Source organism: Corythoichthys intestinalis, chromosome 18, assembly GCF_030265065.1.
Source record: "Corythoichthys intestinalis isolate RoL2023-P3 chromosome 18, ASM3026506v1, whole genome shotgun sequence".
NCBI lineage: Eukaryota > Metazoa > Chordata > Actinopteri > Syngnathiformes > Syngnathidae > Corythoichthys > Corythoichthys intestinalis.
The window spans coordinates 46,205,371-46,226,740 of NC_080412.1; the positions used below are offsets into that span (position 1 = coordinate 46,205,371).

Below are 21,370 nucleotides of genomic sequence, written 5' to 3' on the forward strand. Positions count from 1 at the left end.
GAGTATCCTCCGCATGCGGCTACTTCATTGAACGCATTACTAAAAGTCCATCAGTGAATAACAAAGAAGTCTGGGAAGGGTTTTGCTCTTTTCCTAGCAACGGTTTTATTTCCCCCCGTTTTACGATTGATTGAACTTTAGCGTGGATGGCCATTCATTTTCATTCATAGAATTGGGATGAATGGACACACGAGGTTCTGAACTACATACAGTACTAGCGACTGGCGCTTTTCTGTCTGGTGCTTGCTGACAATATTCTCGAATCTATGCAAGAGTGAAAATGATAACACTTAATGTTTATTTGCTTTCTATTGCAACCTGAATGCGAAAAAGTGCATTTGGAAAGGGAAAAAAACAAAAAGCGGATCTGTTCAGATGTTTTCTGGACGATCTATAAACGTATTTTGAACTCGTTTGGGTCCCAACAAGAAGAAATCGATCATGCTGAATTAGAAAAGTCAAAGTTTGTATAGGGAATGGGACGTACTACGTCATTGTTTGGACCCGCCTCCATGCTGGCAATATAATTCACTTCCGGGCCGGCAGAGTCAATGCGGATTGTAACGTGTGATAGTGCTAAGCTAACTCTTTCGGTGTTTTAGAAAGAAAATATGGGTGCTTTATTGTTGCGTTACCGGGTGCAACAGCGTCTCCTACGACAAAAAAAGGGGTGAGGAAAAATGGACTCACTTTTCACCGTTTTCCTGCATGGAGGACCAAATATCAGATCACGAAGGTACGACGGATGGCTGGATTGCAGCGGTTCGTCGGAAAAGCATTTCTTATGATCATATTTCTGCTGGAATGAGAGTGTGTTCCTGTCATCTCTACTCTTGTAAGTTGAACGATTTATCCACTTTTGGTTTCAATACGTTTTTGTTTTTTTACGCCGTTGTGTAAATCTGCCTCGGTAGCAATGCTCGCCTACTACGACTCCCCTACCTGTTGTGTTCCTAGGTAAACCTGCTGACAACACATCCCGATTGGTCACCATCTCTCTTCTTGGATCATTTGACAAAGAAAATTTGTTCAATGGAGTGGTTCCATTTGTCCTGTGTCGGACTCAAACAAGCCCCTGCAGCAGACGCCATCTGGGTCTGCCCTTCTCGTCGATGAACTGCGGGCTTTTAACTTGTGAAAATGCAAGAACTTTAATGCACATATTTATTCTGCCTGGCTATTTAACTATGGCCAGTGACGTTTTTTTTTTTTTTTTTAACCACTTTGACAAAGACACCTTTCATTGTAATGTTGAATTTATATATTCTATTATTATTTTTAAATTATAATATTCTTATTTGCACTTATGTAAACTTTAGACTGTCAATTCAAATAGTGTTGGAAAAGTTGCAGTACCTAAAATAGAAATGCAAGAACTGTAAAGTACATATTTATACACCTTTATTTACCTAAGGCCACTGGATGTTTTTTAACTGCTTTGAAAAATACAGGTTTTGTTGTGATCTTGTATTTATATAGTATATAGCTTTTTATAATGTATTATGTATTATAATATTTGCTGCCCCCTGCCAGAGTGTGGGCCATTTTGTACTAAAATGATTTTAAACTGTCAGTTCAAATACTGTGTTGGAGACTAGTACTTGCAATACTTAAAATGGAAATGCAAGAACTTTAAAGCACATATTTATCCTGTCTGGCAATTTACCCAAGGCCAGTAAATAGTGTTTTAAACTGCTTTGACAAAGACACGTTTATTGTGATCTTGTATTTGTGTATTACTTATATAATATTTGCTGCCACCGTCAGAGGGTGGGCCTTGTTTGCACTAATTTAAAGATTTTAAACTGTCAATTCAAATATCGTATTGGAGAAATTGCATTACTTGAAATAAATCTATTGCAACTTATCAGTCCCAGTTCTTGTCTACAACACTGTCCAAAAATTGTCAATGCATATTCCAAATAGAGTAACAAAATTAAGTCACCTGACTTTGTAATTATTACACCTGTTTATTATGAAGACCTGAAGTAAACAACAAGCAGTTACAGTTTGTCAAGAAGTTGTTCAAGTCATGTTTTGGTATTCATATTTTATTGACTTTTCATAACACTTGGGATCGTGTTTGTAAGAGCAGAGCAAACTGAAGTTTCAGCGTGCACTCTTCGCCTTTCCAACCTCTCAACGCTCCGATGTGGTGCGCTTGACCTCAGAATAACCCAAGAAGAGATATGGTGACCAATCGGGATGTGTTGTCAGCATTTCATATGCAGGTTTTCCTAGTAACACAACAGGTAGGTGATGAGGAGGAGTAGGTTAGCATTGCTACCGAGGCAGATTTACACAACAGTAAAGAAAAAAACAAAAAACGTATTGAAACCAAAACGGATAAATCGTTCAACTTACAAGAGTAGAGATGAGGGGAATACACTCTCATTCCAGCAGAAATATGATCATAAGAAATGCTTTTCCGACGAACCGCTGCAATCCAGCCATCAGTCGTGCCTTCGCGATCTGATATTTGGTCCTCCATGCAGGAAAACGGTGAAAAGTGAGTCCATTTTTCCTAGACCCTTTTTTTGTCGTAGGAGACGCTGTTGCACCCGGTAACGCAACAATAAGCACCCATATTTTCTTTCTAAAACACCGAAAGAGTTAGCTTAGCACTACCACACGTTACAATCCGCATTGACTCTGCCGGCCCGGAAGTGAATTATATTGCCAGCATGGAGGCGGGTCCAAACAATGACGTAGTACGTCCCATTCCCTTCTACAAAAGACAGGATAACCGTCTCCTGTTTTTAGGAGACCTAAATTGACGGCATTATTCTTTTTGACCAGCAGGTGTCACAACTTCCCCATTTACGCTCATGTTGTGTTGAAGTGCACTCCGATTTTAAAAAGAAAGTTGATTCCTACCAATTTCGTACAACGTGTAAATTGGAGTTTAAAATTCAGAATGAATATTTTTGATAGACGACACTAAAACAGTTACTTCTGAACATATTTCTGTCATATTTTGTACTTTTTTCGTATTCCAACAATGACATTTTGTTTGGTTTTTGGCCAGATTTATTTTAGGCAAGGGCGTAGGTGTGGTCTCAACATTGGTAGGGACGATATAACAGCATAACTTGGATGTACATTTTGCTGGGGACGACGGGACATTAATATGAGCTAACAGATTGGGTGAACGGGGGTCATGGATACATTTCTTACGAATATGAACCTAATTGATTGATAATCTAAATGATCAATGCAAAAATAAATCTATTGGCTTATACTAACTTTCATATGTATTAGTTCAAGTGATACACCATTCAATTCAAACCTTTGTTTTCAAAAACTACTCAAGAAACATTTTGAAAACTTCCAGAATAAATGCCTGGATTTATTTTTTGTTTAGCAAATTTAAATTGCAATATATGAACAGAATTAAAATTATATTTACACAATAATCTCAACTATACAGGAATGCAAAAAATAAACAATTGTCTTGAGACCACTCAACATTGTCTGTCTAAATAAGGAAATTAAATACGAATGAAAGATCATCTTTGTTAGGGAATACCAAAAATAAATAAAAATGGAACCTTCCTTCAGGTAAAAATTTACTTCTATTGTCCACAAACACTACCAAACTCAACAACAAAAAAAAGAAAGCTCCTTTGGGCTGCTTTAAGACCACATAAATAAAATTAAAATGAAAATTGGGGAGAAGGGGTTAAACCTTGGTTCACTACATTTCTCACAATTAACGTTAACAGTACAAAACATACTGAAGTCACTACTACTCGAGTTTTGCAGGTTAGCATATTCATACAGTTTAATGTTATGCCAACTCTGATACAGGTCGGACTTTCAGTAGCAAGATTAGCGGTGTGTTCCCCACCTCCACAACATTGACGTCTTTTTACATTACTTCCAGTGGTTACTGCTGTTGCTGGCCGAAATAAAATTCTAATATCCCTCATCTTCGAAGGGGGCGGAGGAGTCAGCATTTTGTCGGCATGTTGTATTTCTGTCTGGGCTGTGAGTGCGTGTGTGTGGGTGGGGGTGGGGGGGTCATGTCATCAGCCAATCAAACGTGTGTTTGAGCGAAAAAATGGACTGGCACATTCAGCAAGTGGAAAGGGATAAATGTCAGCCTAAACATAATGAAAGTAATTCACTTCATAATAGTCGGCTCAGTTCTATCCATACAACATATGGAAGGCCAATCTCAATATATATCTCAATATTACTATTTTTCTCATTGTGACATAATTTGTTTAAAAGTTTAAAATATGTGAGTTAATATTTTTTTAAGTCGTTTTTTAACGGAAAAATGAGACATCAAGTAATGATTCTAAGCTAAAAACGACAGACATTTTGAATTATAAATATAATCAATTACCTTCGTTTTATGGCTGGGTTGAAATAAAAGCGGTTGCGCGACGTCTGTAAACGGGGGTTTTCAGGGTAAAACGGACAAATTAAAAATATTTGGGGGGCTTAATGCGCCATGAATCTGCTATGGCAGCAAATAGACATATTGTTCTATCAAATACAACGGTCGTTTTGGCTTAAAATACAGCAGTTTCTTTTGAAGAGGAGTGCAAGAGCAGAAACTGCTTTTTCGGTCTTGTCTGTGTTTTCCGCCATGTAAAATTGTGCTAATTTAAAAAATGTAGCCATAATTTCCGAAAGTGTTAAGAAGTCTAAGCATAAAGTTGACAGTGAAGGCATCACGAGCACACCGTCTCACCTCGAGCAAACGCACACTATTCAATCACCTGTCATTAGTTCCAGGTAGGTCGTAGTCAATTGCTTGTAACGTAAACCGTTATACTGTACTATATTTGTACACCTTCCATTGACATCCTTTCCTGAGGCCATCAGGTTTTTAATGAGGGCAAAGCAGCTTAGAATTACAGTACTCTTTATCCAAGCACTGACTGAGCATGTCGTAGCACAACATAGAGACACAGTTCAGTAGCTAGGAAGTCATTTCGTTTGTTCTAAAAAGTACATGGCATTACTAAAAGACGCGACTGCAAGGTAACATTTTTCCCCATCGACTTTTATTTATTTTTTGGTGGCTATCGTTCCTGACGTTAGGACAACGTGATTTTGCTTTTGACGCCAAAGCAATGACGGTAGGGCATGATGCAAGGCAAGTATATGGATCAATGATTTCAATTCAGAAATGTTGATTGCTTTGCGTCACGTAGAAACCGACATTGACTTACAATGAGTGCATCGGGGCTTTTAAAGTCCATGCAGGGCACCTGATGGCAACGTTTCAGTAGGTATACTTTTATATGTAATGCAAAAGAGAAAAATAAAAAGCTGTAGGTAATAATCTGCGTTCACAAAAATGATTAGTTTTGTCTTATACTGTGAGGTATTCATTGAACACTCTATAAGTTATTGTAGTTTGTTATGTAGGACACAGGACGACACCACATTAAAGTGAATTATAAATCAATTTTGTATTTTACTGATGAATTCCAGTAACCTGGCAAGCCAGATTGATTGTTCCATGTATCCGCTACGAATATCAATCTGGGAAAGGAAAGATCCAATCGAGACCTGTTTCATGGGAGGAACTTTATTATTATTATTATTAAAGTGTGTATATATACAGTGGTGTGAAAAAGTATCTGAACCTTTTTTAAATTTCTCACATTTCTGCATAAAATCCCCATCAAATGTAATCTGATCTGTCAAAATCACACAGATGAAAAAAACAGTGCTTTAACTAAAACCACCCAAACTTTTACAGGTTTTCATATTTTAATGAGGATAGTATGCATAGTATGCCTGCCCCCCCTTTAAACTCCGCGTATGGTTGTGCCGCCTTAAAAGTAGTCCGGGCAAAACGTCATGCGGATCATTTAAAAAAAAAATTGAGTTACTCTAATTATTCGAGTGATTGTTTCAGCTCTAATCGCCAGAGGGTATATTTTCCCAGCTTTAATAATTACAGATTCAAAAACAGTCGTTTTCTTGATTTCGGGCTTGTTTCTATGCTTGTTGCCTTACAGAAAACATCATTTAGTCTTTTCCAAATACACCGATTCTTTTAGTGTAATATTTAATGAACTAAATGACTAAAACAAAACCTTTTTCCCTGTCTCCCTTATAGACGTCATCGCTCTCAGGTGCTTGATGGAGAGCTCCCATTTCTAACTGTAAACAGTCAAGAGACCATAGAATAGGTCCAACATGTTTAATCTGATTAAAAAAGACAAAGAGAAGGAGAAGGACGTTAACAAGAAGGAAAAGAAAGACAAGAAAGAGCGGATGTCCCAGGCGGAATTAAAGAGTCTGGAGGAGATGAGCATCCGCAGAGGCTTCTTCCATCTCAATCGAGGCAGCTCCAAGAAGGACTCAAGGAGCAAGTTGGAGATCTCCGGTCCTATTCCTATCAAGGTAGCTAGCAACCTGGATCTCAGCTTGTCGGACTTGGATGCTGAGCACACTACATCAGGGACGGATGTGGGATCAGTTGAGGATACCAAGAGAATCGACCAGGACCAAATACGCAGCTCTGTCAAGGAGAGAGCGGCTAAGTTTGGAGAATTAGTCAAGTCGAATTCAGCAGTAGTACCGAGGTATCCGTCTACCTCCTACAAGAACAATGCATATGATGTTCCAAAAGTTTCCAATCAGAAATCGAGGCCGTATTTTCGCCAAGGAAGCAAAATTCGGATTCACGTACCTGAACTAGTAGAAAAAACATTCCCGGGTGTGGACTTACAGTTACCCGAACTCGTGGCTCCCCCTGTGCCAGATCCCCGCGAACTGAAGTTGAAGAGACGCAACACGGGCGATTTTGGCTTTTCTTTGAGGAGGACCACCATGCTGGACAGGCAGCCCGATGGAGACGTGTACCGCAGAGTTGTGCACTTTGCAGAACCAGGCGCCGCTAGCAAGGACTGCGCTCTGGGCCTGGTGCCGGGAGACAGACTGGTGGAGATCAACGGAATCAAGGTTGACAACAAGAGCAGAGATGAGATCGTGGAGATGATCCGTCAGTCTGGAGAGTCGGTCTTGTTGAAGGTGCAGCCCATTTTGGAGTTGAGCGAATTGAACCGGAGCTGGCTGAGGACATCGCGAGGCCCCTACAAGGAGAGCTTCAGTGTAAGTTGTATTTTTTTTGCTTTGTTTTAGATGTAGTCAATTAGATATGGCGATAAACACTCAGGTGACTTGAAGTTCCGCTCTGGGACCCCAACTTTCAAAACTGTCCGATATGCATGTGTGATTTATCATTGGAAAGCTTAAAATCTCAATTTCTGGGGGAATTTTGAACAGGGCATTAAAAAAAAAAATGTAAACAGTAGGGTTGTTCCGATCATGTTTTTTTGCTCCCGATCCGATCGTTTTAGTTTGAGTATCTGCCGATCCCGATATTTCCCGATCCGATTGCTTTTTTCTTTTTTTTTTTTGCTCCCGATTAAATTCCAATCATTCCCGATAATTTTTCCCGATTATATACATTTTGGCAATGCATTAAGAAAAAAATGAATAAAACGCGGACGAATATATACATTCAACATGCAGTACATAACTACTGTATTTGTTTATTATGACAACAAATCCTCAAGATGGCATTTACATTATTAACATTCTAGGGCTGCAGCTATCGAATATTTTAGTAATCGAGTAATCGACTGAAAATTCTATCGATTAATCGAGTAATCGGATAAAAGAACTATATTTTGAGGTATATATATAATATATACCTAAAAATGCCGTTACGCTTGATAACACACATCACTTAAAAGTTAGGATTTTTTCCCACGTGTTTCAATTGAATTTCTATTTGTGTCAAGCCATTTTCAAGTTCTAGTTAAGTTTTAATTTAGTCTAAACTGTGAGTCCTGATAGGATTTTGAGTTTTTGCAGTATTCAAAATAAATGTATGATACAGGATGTATTGGAGCACATTAGGGACCAGTGCTACTTGGTGTTTTATCCAGCAATGACTACTGAGCTAAAATTGAGAGTTAGCATTATTGAGGTTTTATTTTACACCCTCATCACTCCACAACGCTATGTTATGCTAAAGCCTGTATGTAAGACACGTTAGCCACGCATCGAAAGTGATCATAATTAATAGAAACCTAGCCCTCCGCAGGGCTAACGTTACTTGAGCTAGTGACAGTAACGTTAATCTTATTTATTAGCGCTCTTTATTAGCGCGTAGCGCTCTACTGCTTTAAGATGGCGGCTGTTTACTAATGCTGCCCAAACGCAGCCGAGTCTGTCATTGCGGATCTAGTTCAACATACGTGTGATCTCTATGAGACTCTCAGACGCTACCTGCTACCAACGTACCATCGTGCGGGCTAGTATTTAGCAACGTCGGCGTCGTTTGTACCGCTGTCGGCTGCAGTGTTTTTTTTTTTTTTTTTTTGCTTCTTCCTCTATGCACGTGACATCAGCGCGTTGTCCCGCATTAAAAGTAGTCCGAGCAAAACGTGATGCTTAGAGCTGTCAAAATTAAACGATTCCTCGAGGTGAATAAAATTACTCGGATCAGTTTTTAAACTCGAGTTACTCGAGTTGCTTGAGTATTCGTTTCAGCTCTATAACATTCTTTCTGTGAGAGGGATCCACGGATAGAAAGACTTGTAATTCTTAAAGGATAAATGTGACTTTGTATATTGTGACTAAATATTGCCATCTAGTGTATTTGTTGAGCTTTCAGTAAATGATACTGTAGCCATGCCCAAATGCATGATGTGAAGTGGAACCATGACTGTGCGTAGTGCTACCAATTGATGTATCTTCTCTGCGTTGGGAAATAACATAAGGTGTTAGGTAATAATTGATCTTTTTCTTTTCTTCCCCATATTGCTTCTCATGATATTTCTAATCGTAGGGAGAGGGATTGTAAGGCTTTAACCAATTAAAAAAAGGCTCCAAAGGCTGCCAAAATTCACTCTACTCATTTTACGCTGCCTTTTTAGCTCTATATATAGGTAACACGGCGCCATTACAGATTGAACGCGACAATGCGTGAGTGGGTCGTGCAGCGCATGCGTTAATAGCGTTAAATAATTTAACGTGATAAATTAAAAAAAAAAATTCATTACCGCCGTTAACGGGATAAATGTGATAACCCTACCTTAAGCCTAAACTAAACACTCTGGATGAGTGTAACATATTATGTTTGTAACGTTAAATACAATTAGAAAACGACTGAATTAAAAAAAATATATACTGTATATATATATTAAAAAAAGGCATGTCCGATATTTTTTTGCCGATTCCGATACTTTGAAAATGACGTGATCGGGACATCTCTAGTAAGCAGCATAACCCTATCTGGAGGTGAGAGCACGCGAGAGCAGAATTAAAGACGCCACGACTTTAACGAGATATTATCGCATACTTGCCTTCTTTCTGGACAAAGGCAGTCTGAACAGGCACGCCACAAAAACGGATATGACAAAAGATCGGAATTGTTTGATTTTCTCGTGTTTTTCCGACTCGAGTGAGGCATTTAAGTTGACTGTCTGAACGGGACAAGTGCACCATTTGAAATCCGATCTGGGTCACTGTGGTATGTGGTTTAAAGCGACTATGACAGCAAAAAGCATGTTTATTTCATATTTCACACGGTATTTTATGCTCCTGAATGAACTGGACCGCTTGGATGTGTGTGGAAGCGATCGATTTATATATTCAATTTTTTTGGAATGCCGCGCCATGAAAATGAGTGACTTCCTGGATTGACAGTGACTAACACCCTTTAATTCGTGACATAGAACAAAACTACTTTTTGTTGTAACTTCGAAGTTGACGGTCTGAATGGGAAAAGTCACATAGAAGTGGACCATTTCAAATCCGATCCGGGTCACAGTTTTCCAGAATGTGGCGGGGGTCTGGGTAGAACAGACTGAGTGTATGATAGTTATGAAGCAGTTCCACATTTGATCTTGCATGTTGTTTGTTTGTTGTCTTTTTCTGCTAATTCTTAAGTACAGTACTTTGGATGATGGAAATGAATCTCTTCTACACTGAAATGTTTTCGTGTTTGTATTCACTGCACTATGTGTGTGTGTGTGTGTGTGTTTTCAAAGAATGTATTCTGGTGTGTATGTATAGATAATCACCCCATCTTCCTAACCCCCTTTGACACCAAACAATGGGACGCTGAAGTTAACAACGGCCTGAACGCCAACACAGTCTAGGGCCATATGGTCGCTGGATAGCAGCCTATTCACTTCTTGTCATGCAGATTATCATATGAAATAAGAAGGGGCGTGGCAAACAACCCTTTATTAGCTGGTACACGTGAATTTATTCTTAAAGGGATCCTCTATTTTTAAGACAAGTAATTCTTAAAAGATGAATGTCAGTATGAGTTATAATATTTTGATATTAAAACCCCTCTTAATTTTTTTGTTTTAATAAAGTTAGTAAAATTATTTTAAGTGATAGGTCGCCATTCTTGTTACGTCGCAGTGCGTGACGTCACCGGTCCCGTTGCCGAAATTCCAGCGTGTCACTCGTTAGCTTTCCCAACATGTCGTCAGTTCTACCCTTCCTATTTGAACCACATCTGAAAAGTGAAGAGCAGGACGGCACTGTCGGTCGTTCTCAAGACGGGCTTCAGGGAAAAATGCGTGCAGCAAATACCTGATAAGACAAAAGTTAGGTAAAACTGGTGATGCGAGAGAGTCCTGTTGGGAAGTCCGGTTGGGAGCGAGAGTGTATGCTGTCCGGTTTTATTAGCAGATATTCAAGGTAAGCATATTGCGTTTTCAAACTTATCCCAATATAATTATGTAGATTGTTAGCATCCAGAGCTGTCGTGTGCTTTACATACAGTACAGGCCAAAGAGCACACCTTGTGTAATCCATGTCTTGTACATTGTAACGTGTGGTAGCTAGGATACGTGTATAAAAGTACCAAAAAGGGGAGAAGCTTCCACTTATGCACATTTATTCACAGAAAATAATATTTCCACCTTGGCCACTCTTCACTCGGGAGCTCAGCAGTACGCAAACACGCGTTCCCTGACGAACTCCAACATTGTTGTAAGGTCCACGTCAGAGTCACTGTCGTCACTGTAGCGTGCCATAGTGCTTTAATTATTTAGTATGATTCGGGGAAAACTCCCACGAAGAATAGTCAACAAAAAAGATAGCAATAGTCCATAATCCAAATCCGCGTTTTTTTTTTACGCACTCGAAGATCCAGGATTTTAGACCGATCCCATGGCAATGTCACAGCCGCGATCAGACCGTCGATTCCACAAAATAGACTGAGCCGAAAAGCCGCTGTGGGACCGATGAATCAAAAAAATGGACAGATCCGATCCAATATTGCAGACGCGGTGGGACCGTCGGATCCAGAAAATAGACAGATCCCTTACTTGACTGAGGATCCAGGAAAAATGTTCGGGCGCCAATTGTAACGCGTGGTGGGTAGGATACGTGCATACAGGGACCAAAAAGGGGGAAAAGCTTCCACTTATGCACATTTATTCACTAAAAATAATAATTCCACCTTGACCACTCACTTCACTCCCCTTGTTTACATTTGACTGGAAATTGCATCCAAAAGCAGCACATCGTGGCATTTTACTTCGCAAGTTTAGGCAACAATAAGCAATTGTTGAACATGCTACACATTTGGAAAGATCCCAATGACATCATCACTGCGAGCCCGCAAACCATGGTGCCAACTAACGGTCAAAATATGGACTAAATATTATAAAATATTGCTATTGATTTAACATTTTATGTTTTTCTAACAACATATTTTAGTACAAGAGAACAATTGTGGTTTATTAGAGCCTACATGTATTTAAGTTAGAGGATCACTTTAAAGAAATGAAAATGGCTTGTTGTGTTGTCAGTTCAAAAATAAAAAGGAAAAAATGCTTTTGCACCTTTGACTCTTAACTTGCAGTTTGGTGAATAGAATTGCTGTAATCAGCTCTTTACTACAAATTCCCAACAATTCGTACATGCGTGACCAGTATATTCTTCGATCAAGAATAAAAAATTAAAAAAAATATCAATTCCTGACAAGCCTCTACTGCAAAAATGAGTTAGTCATGTATTTACCGGTAGCCATGACTTTTCCATCTGTCAGTATGAATGAATGGCAATAGGTTTAGAAATATCATTATTACAACTGTTATTGTGTGAATGATACCATGCGACTCAATCCCAGCTGTTGTTTATATACGTACTTGTAAATTGGATCATTTCAAATGATCATTATCCTTACTACAGCACTTGCTGCTCATCCCGTCCTACATTGAACTGATCTTGATCACCAGCAGTAGACGGGTAACTGGAAGAAACGACAAAAATGTACTAGAGAGGCTGACCTAGAACCGTCTGCGCTATTCATAGACGGTTATTATAAGATTTTGAATCCGGGTCTAAAGCAGAAAGATGCCAATTATGCTGCATAGTCCAGTCAAAATGGATTGGAAGTCTAATGCCTTTAAAGGGATCCTCTATTTTTAAGACAAGTAATTCTTAAAAGATAAATGTTAATATGAGTTATAATAATTTGATATTAATACCCCTCTTAATGTTTTTGTTTTGATAAAGTCTGTAGAATAATTTTAAGTGATAGGTCGCCATTCTTGTTACGTCGCAGTGCGTGACGTCACTGGGCCCGTTGCTGAAATTCTAGCGTGTCACTTGTTAGCTTTCCCAACATGTCGTCGGTTCTACCCTTCCTATTTGAACCAGATCTGAAAAGTGAAGAGCAGGACAGCACTTTTGGTCGTTCACAAGACGAGCTTCAGGGAAAAATGCGTGCAGCAAATACCTGATAAGACAAAAGTTGGGCAAAACTGGTGATGCACTCGCTGCAAGGGAGTCTCAATGGCAACAGAGCGAGAGAGTGCTGTTGGGAACTCCGGTTGGGAGCGAGAGCGTATGCTGTTGGGAACTCCGGTTTTATTATCAGATATTCAAGGTAAGCATATTGCGTTTTCAAACTTATCCCAATATAATTATGAAGATTGTTAGCATCCAGAGCTGTCGTGTGCTTTACATACAGTACAGGCCAAAGAGCACACCTTGTGTAATCCATGTTTTGTACATTGTAACGCGTGCTAGCTAGGATACGTGTATAAAAGTACCAAAAAGGGGAGAAGCTTCCACTTATGCACATTTATTCACAAAAAATAATATTTCCACCTTGACCACTCTTCACTCGGGAGCTCAGCAGTAGGCAAACACGCGTTCCCTGACGAACACCAACATTGTTGTAAGGTCCACGTCAGAGTCACTGTCGTCACTGTAGCGTGCCGTAGTGCTTTAATTATTTAGTATGATTTGGGGAAAACTCCCAAGAAGAATAGTCAACAAAAAAGATAGTAATAGTAATCCAAATCCGCGTTTTTTTACTCACTCGAAGATCCAGAAATTAGACTGATCCCATAACAATGTCGCAGCTGTGATCAGGTCGTCGATTCCACAAAATAGACAGTTCCGAAAAGGAATACTTTAAGGAAACAGCTTTCAGGAAATGTATTTAAAACTAGACAGCTTTGGGGTCACGTGATATGAATGATATTTTGACTAGGGCTGTCAAAATTATTGCGTTAACGGGCAGTAATGAATTTTTTTCAATTAATCGTGTTAAAATATTTGACGCAATTAATGCACATGCCTCGCTCAGATTAAAATGACAGCAGTTTCATGTACACTTGTTACTTGTGTTTTTTTTCTTTCTCTGCTAGCGCTTGGGTGCGACTGATTTTATGCACCTTGAGCATTGTGTAATTATTGACATCAACAATGGCGAGCTACTTGTTTATTTTATGATTGAAAATTTGACAAATTTTATTAAAACAAAACATTAAGAGGGATTTTAATATTTTATTTCTATAACTTGTACTAACATTGATCTTTTAAGAACTACAAAACTTTCTATCCATGGATCGCTTTAACAGAATTTTAATAATGTTAATGCCATCCTGTTGATTTATTGTCAAAATAAACAAATACAGTACTTATGTACAGTATGTTTAATGTATATATCCGTCTTGTGTCTTATCTTTCCATTCCAACAATAATTTACAAAAAAATATGGCATATTTTATAGATGGTTTGAATTGCCATTAATTACGATTAATTCATTTTTAAGCTGTGATTAACTCGATTAAAAAATTTAATTGTTTGACAGCCCTAATTTTGACATATTTTGCCGTCAATTGCATCAACTTACATACAGGTAGTCCCCAGTTACGATGTATTCAATTTACGCGATTTCGACTTTACGACGCTGGAGTTTCGTCCGCTATTTTGTCTCCAGTTTTGTTGTTGTTGTTGTTGTTCTTTTTTTTTTTTTTTATTTAATTTTTTTTAAGTCTCATAAACAGTACCTTATTGTCTTTTTTTTACTTTATTAATATGACGTGTTCTGTCGTCACTAAATGTGAAGTGGTCTGCTTTACAGACATTAAACAAGGCAATTGTGCTTTTTGAAGCTTTTGACTTCCTTCCCTTTTTACAATTCGTAAAGATGTAAAACACATACTAGTATGTACACTTCAAAAAGACACACATTTTGACAATAAAACACTTGACACAAAACAATTGGCGTTCAAAGGTCCATCTCGTCTGATCAATATGTACATTTAGTAGAATAAATTAGCCGAACAAAAGTCCAATAGTGTAAATGCTACGAATGCTGAAGTATTTACAATTTTGATAGCAAATTGCTCACACGTAACTCCACAAACTGTACGTGTAAACTTATTAGAAATGCATATAAAAACATATATTAGCTGAAACAACTTACAGCCTTATGTGGGACTAACCAGAGCGCAGCTGTCCTTTATCCATGTCAGACGAGAGTCTGCTCCTCAGTCATAAGGCGACACTCCAACCAGACCAACATTGCCACCAGAGGGCAGCGTATCCTCCATCATTAAACGAAATACAATACTTTTGGACTTTTTTGATAGTTGTTTTAAGGTACTTAAAGGGTTAATTCCGACTTACGCGGAAATTCGGTTTATGTCACCATTCTAACGGAACTCATAACCCGGGGACTTCCTGTATGTGTCAATTGGAATTAGAAAACTACATTAAACAAGTACATTGGCATCAATAGAATCAACATATACACTGCTGGCCAAAAGTATTGGCACCCCTGCAATTCTGTCATATAATGCTCAATTTTTCCCGGAAAATGATTGCAATTACAAATGCTTTTGTAGTAATATTTTCATTTATTTTGCTTGCTGTGATAAAACACAAAAGAGAATGGGAAAAATACTTAAATCATTATCATTTTACACAAAACTCCAAACATGGACCGTACAAAATGCTCTGCTGGAATTTTCAACCATTCTTCTTTGGCCAACTGCTCCAGGTCTCTGAGATTTGAAGGGTGCCTTCACCGAACTGCCATTTTTAGATCTCTCCACAGGCCACTTGAGAAGTCTCTAGTGCTTTCTCTCAAACCGATTTCTAGTGTGTTTTGGGTCATTGTCCTGCTGGAAGACCCATGATCTCTGAGGGAAACCCAGCTTTCTCACACTGGGCCTTACATTATGCTGCAAAATTTGTTGGTAGTCTTCAGATTTCATCATGCCATGCACACGGTCAAGCAATCCAGTGCCAGAGGCATATAAGCAACCCCAAAACATCAGGGAACCTCCGCCATGTCTGACTGTGGGGATGGTGTTCTTTTCTTTGAAGGCCTCATTTTTCCCCTGTAAACTTCATGTTGATGCCTTTTCCCAAAAAGCTCTACTTTTGTCTCATCTTACCAAAGAACATTCTTCCAAAACATTTTTGGCTTTCTAATGTAAGTTTTGGCAAACTCCAGCCTGGTTTTTATGTCTCTGGGTCAGAAGTGGGGTCTTCCTGGGTGTCCTACCATAGAGTCCCTTTTCATTTAGACGCCGATGGATAGTACTGGTTGACACTGTTGTACTCTCGGACTGCAGGAGAGCATGAGCTTGTTTGGGTGTTAGTCGAGGTTCTTTATCCACCATCCGTACAATCTTTTGTCGAAATCTGTCGTCAGTTTTTCTTTTCCGTCCACATCTAGGGAAGTTAGCCACAGTGGCATGGGCTTTACACTTATTGATGACACTGCGCACGGTAGAAACATTCAGGTCTTTGTAGATGGACTTGTAGCCATGCTTCCTCACAATTTAGCTTCTCAAGTCCTCAGACAGTTCTTTGGGCTTCTTTCCTTTCTCCATGCTCATGGTGGTACACACAAGGACACGGGACAGAGGTTGAGTCAAGTTTAATCCATTTTAACTGGCAGCAAGTATGATTTACTTATTGGCACCACCGGTAATGTGCCACAGGAAAGTAACAGGTGCTGTTAATGACACAAATTACAGAATCATCAAGTGATTTTTCAAAGGGTGCCAATACTTTTGTCCGGCCCATTTCTGGAGTTTTGTGTAAAATGCAGAGCTGTCAAACGATTCAAATTTTTAATCGAGTTAATTACAGCTTAAAAATTAATGAATCGTAATTAATTGTAATTAATCACAATTCAAACCATCTATAAAATATGCCATATTTTTCTGTAAATTATTGTTGGAATGGAAAGATAAGACACAAGATGGATATATACATTCAACATACGGTACATAAGTATTGTATTTGTTTATTATAACAATAAACCAACAAGATGGCATTAACATTATTAACATTCTGTTAAAGGAATCCATTGATAGAAAGACTTGTAGTTCTTAAAAGATAAATGTTAGTACAAGTTATAGAAATTTTATATTAAAACCCCTCTTAATGTTTTCGTTATAACAAAATTTGTCAAATTTTCAATCAAAAAATAAACGAGTAGCCTGCCATTGTTGATGTCAATAATTACACAATGCTCATGGGTGCTTAAGCCCATAAAATCAGTCGCACCCAAGCGCCAGCAGAGGGTGACAAAACTCCCAAAAACACAAGTAACAAGTTGGCATTGCACTGTGCTGTCATTTTAATCTGTTTGAGCGGGGCATGTGCGTTAATTGTGTCAAATATTTTAACGTGATTAATTAAAAAAAGTAATTACCGCCCGTTAACGCGAACATTTTGAAAGCCCTAGTAAAATGATAATGATTAATTTTTTTTCTCCATTCTTTTCTGTGTTTTTTCATTGGAAGCAAAATAAATGAAGATATTACTACCAAAGCATTTGTAATTGCAATCATTTTCTGGGAGAAATTGAGCATTATCTGACAGAATTGCAGTGGTGCCAATACTTTTGGCCAGCAGTATATGGCTGTCAATGTCATCGACTGTCAGTGGGCTGTAATGGTAAATTTTTGGTCGAAAAATCACAACCATCCATTTTTTTCTGCTATTGAAATTAAAAGGAAATTTGGGTGTTTCTGGCGAATTTTGCGGGAGCCGTAGGTTATGGGCAAATTTCATATACAACTTTTAAGACCCTTACCTTCCTGAAATTTTTTATTTATGATATATGGATTTGCAGATGAGCACGTTCGTCTCACAGTTCTGAGATCAAGGGTTCAATCCCGGGCTCCGGCCTTTCTGTGTGTAGTTTGCAGACTTGTGTCCAATAGGTGGCAGCCTTTGTCTGACAAAATATACAACAGTACTGTTATCCACCTTACAAAAGATATTAGCTTTTCTAATCATTAGCAAAAAGTTAGCAGGCACAGTGGTACAATGGTTAGCAATGTCACCTCAATGTATTACGTCAAGTTAGACTCCTCCCTCTTTCTCCATGTAATTTCTCCAATTTTTTTTTTTTTTTTTTACCCATAGACCAAATATATGTATATTAGCCTTACTGTGTGCACAATCAATGAAGTGTAGAATGTAGCTACTAATAAAGATATCCTAAACCCCCCAAATTCCAAAGCATTTTAAGAAACCACTGCAAACTGCTAATATTAAATTCACTCTTATAAATGTAAGCATAGCCTTAGCTTTGAAGCGACTCAGTTTTACCATTAAAAAAAGCAATCGGTATAATCTTTGCCATTTAAACGTCATCATCCCAGTTCCCCGCTAGGCTAGATTATTTTATTTGACGAAGCATGGATTAGAACAAGGCGGGGCTTTTCCTAGGATAAAGACTTTAATCTGTGATCGAAGACTAAAAAGTCATTTTTCCTGTCCCCCAGTTTTAACAAGATTTGAATACTACTGCTTTCTTTTTTGAAGTTTCAGCATATCTTTTGGTTCGACATGACCCCTCTAAATTTTGGTCATTTTCATCTCGTGCTAAACAAGCGCAACGATGATTTTCATCCGAAAGTCGGACTGAATTGGGTCAGAATCAGTTTGTGTGCTTTATGAGTTTTAATCTTGACTTTATACTAAGCATGTGTCAAGCAACAGCTTACGTAGTGTTGTGTCCCAGTATCTGACTGAGGATTAGCAGTCTGTACATGGAGGAACCACTCAGCCTTGTGTTGGCAGAGTGCTAATACTACTACATTACAGTATGTGTACATTGTAACAGGAATGTTTTTTTTTTGTGTTACATTTTAAAAACTTTGTGTTTGTTTTCTTTAATTTTGTGTGTCTCATTAAATAAGATGTGAATTGCTCTCACTTTTCCTTGTGAAGTGACATGCTGATGACGAGTTTGAAGAGGAAGACAAGTGTCTAAGAGTGGATTAAATCTTCCATTTAAAAAAAAAGGGGGGAAAAAAAAAAAGGAAAATCAGTTACAATTCTGTTTTGATGAATATATTGTGTTCTACAGCATCTCTCCGTGACTTTTTACTGAGTGTGACATAGTCGCGCAATTGTTTGTTGGCTCCCTCTTGCGGTTACAACTGTAAAGTACCTTGACCGGTAATGAGTTGGACGTCGATCTCTGTCAATCCCTGCCATAGAAATCCATCAAATCAACCATTTGGGCTAGAGAAATAGAAGTGACAAAAATATGCAGTAGTGTTGGACATAATATCAGCCCAATGTGACTAACCAGATGAATCCAGGTTTTCATTGTATTTTTTTATTGCTACATGGCAAACAAGTTATTAGTAGTGTGCTAGCCAAAGTTTTTGGCACCCCTGCAATTCTGTCAGATAATGCTCAATTTCTCCCCAAAAATGATTGCAATTACAAATGCTTTGGTAGTAATATCTTCGTTTATTTTGCTTGCAATGAAAAAACACAAAAGACAATGGGAATTAAAAAAAAAATCATTATCATTTTACACAAAAACTCCAAAAATGGGCCGGACAAAAGTATTGGCACCCTTTGAAAAATCATGTGATGCTTCTCTAGTTTGTGTAATTAACAGCACCTGTGGCAATAACTAAATGACACTTGCAGCCAGTTAAAATGGATTAAAGTTGACTCAACCTCTGTCCTGTGTCCTTGTGTGTACCACAATGAGCATGGAGAAAAGAAGACCAAAGAACTGTCTGAGGACTTAAAGAGCAAAATTGTGAGGAAGCATGGGCAATCTCCAAAGACCTGAATGTTCCTGTGTCTACCGTGTGCAGTGTTGTCAATAAGTGTAAATCCCATGGCACTGTGGCTAACCTCCCTGAACAGAAAAGAAAAAATTGACGAGAGATTTCAAAGAAAGATTGTGTGGATGGTGGATAAAGAACCTCGACTACCATCCAAAGAAGTTCAAGCTGTCCCGAGAGTACAACAGTGTCAACCCGTACTATCTGTCGCCATCTGAATGAAAAGGGACTCTAAGATAAGATACTCAGGAAGAGCCCACTTCTGACCCAGAGACATAAAAAGCCAGGCTGGAGTTAGCCAAAGCTTACCTGAGAAAAGCCAAAAACGTTTCGGAACAATGTTCTCTGGTCGGATGAGACAAAAGTAGAGGTTTTTGGGAAAAGGCATCAACGTAGAGCTTACAGGAAAAAAAATGAGGCCTTCCAAGAAAGAACACGGCCCACACAGTCAAACATGGCGGAGGTTCCCTGATGTTTGGGGGTTGCTTTGCTACCTCTGGCACTGGACCGCTTGACCGTGTACATGGCATTATGAAGTCTGAAGGCTACCAACAAAGTTTGCAGCATAATGTAGGGCCCAGTGTGTGAAAGCTGAGTCTCCCTCAGAGGTCATGGGTCTTCCAGCAGGACAATTACTCAAAACACACTTCAAAAAACACTAGAAAATGGTTTGAGAGAAAGCATTGGAAATTTCTAAAGTGGCCAGCAATGAGTCCAGACCTGAATCCCATAGAACACCTGTGGAGAAATCTGTAAATGGCACCCTTCAAATCTCTGAGACCTGGAGCAGTTAGCCGAAGAAGAATGGTCTAAAATCCCAGCAGAAACTCATTGATGGACACCGGAAGCGGTTGTTGGCAGTTATTTTGTCTAAAGGTTGTGCTACAAAGTATTAGGCTGTGGGTTCCAATACTTTTGTCCAGCCCATTTTTGGAGTTTTGTGTAAAATGTAGGGCTGTCAAAATTATCGCGTTAACGGGCGGTAATTAATTTTTTCAATTAATCACGTTAAAATATTTGACGCAAGTAACGAACATGCCCCGCTCAAACAGATTAAAATGACAGCACAGTGCAACGTCCACTTGTTTCTTGTGTTTGCTGGAGTTTTGTCGCCCTCTGCTGGCGCTTGGGTTCGACTGATTTTATGGGTTTATCACCCATGAGCATTGTGTAATTATTGACATCAACAATGGCGGGCTACTAGTTTATTTTTTGATTGAAAATTTGACTAATTTTATTAAAACGAAAACATTAAGAGGGTTTTTAATATAAAACTTCTGTAACGTGTACTAACATTTATCTTTTAAGAAGTCTTTCTATCCATTGATCGCTTTAACAGAATGTTAATAATGTTAATGCCATCTTGTTGATTTATTGTTATAATAAACAAAAACAGTACTTATGTACCGTATGTTGAATGTATACTCAAACTAAAACGATTGGGATCGGATCGGGAGCAAAAAAACATGATCGGAACAACCCTAGCCGCAAGCGTTATTATTGTAATTATTTCCTTTGTAAAAACGTGCTGTAACTCAGAAAAGCTTGAAAAACACTGTTTGTGAGGGAGACCCCTCTCTGATGCATTTGGTACTTGAGCGTCTCCACAAATTCTATTCCTAGCCGTTCAACAGCTGTGCTCTGTCACTAGCCAGCTTCTCACATTGCTCTCTTTGACGCCGCCTACCACGATGCCCGTGCTCCTCACTCGAGAGGAATCTGTGCAAATTGATTGTAGAGTGGACTTCTAGCCAATACCCTTGCTTCAGTGACTGAGCAAAGATTGGAAGGTTAAGCAGGCCTAGAGAGAAGGTAATGGACTCGAGCCTGGATTGGGTTCTGTGTGTGCATGTGCCGCGCTTCGCCGTAGGCTCTGGTGGTATCTCAGAACAGTGTGCTCAAACTATTTATAGGTGCCGAATGATGAAATCTGGGTGAAACGTGTTGCTCAGATACCCTTGTCATTTATTTTCAATGGGGAAAAAAGCCACACAGTG

At 38.8% G+C, this 21,370-nt stretch overlaps 1 protein-coding gene across 12 annotated transcripts in view; it reads left to right on the plus strand.

The window, feature by feature from the left end:
• The first annotated feature begins 4,688 nt into the window (after positions 1–4,688).
• Positions 4,689–21,370, plus strand: part of LOC130906910 (unconventional myosin-XVIIIa-like) — a 186,793-nt gene continuing 170,111 nt past the window's right edge. For 4 of the 12 annotated variants that reach the window (XM_057821609.1, XM_057821614.1, XM_057821615.1 and 1 more), the window contains exons 1-2: positions 4,821–5,113; positions 6,089–7,086. In XM_057821609.1, coding sequence (XP_057677592.1) covers positions 6,169–7,086 — 918 coding nt within the window. In that variant the 5' untranslated portion in view covers positions 4,821–5,113; positions 6,089–6,168. Of the gene's footprint in view, positions 4,750–4,820; positions 5,114–6,088; positions 7,087–20,944; positions 21,186–21,370 lie in introns of those variants that run through there. The other 8 variants (XM_057821616.1, XM_057821617.1, XM_057821611.1 and 5 more) reach the window with 7 other exon arrangements.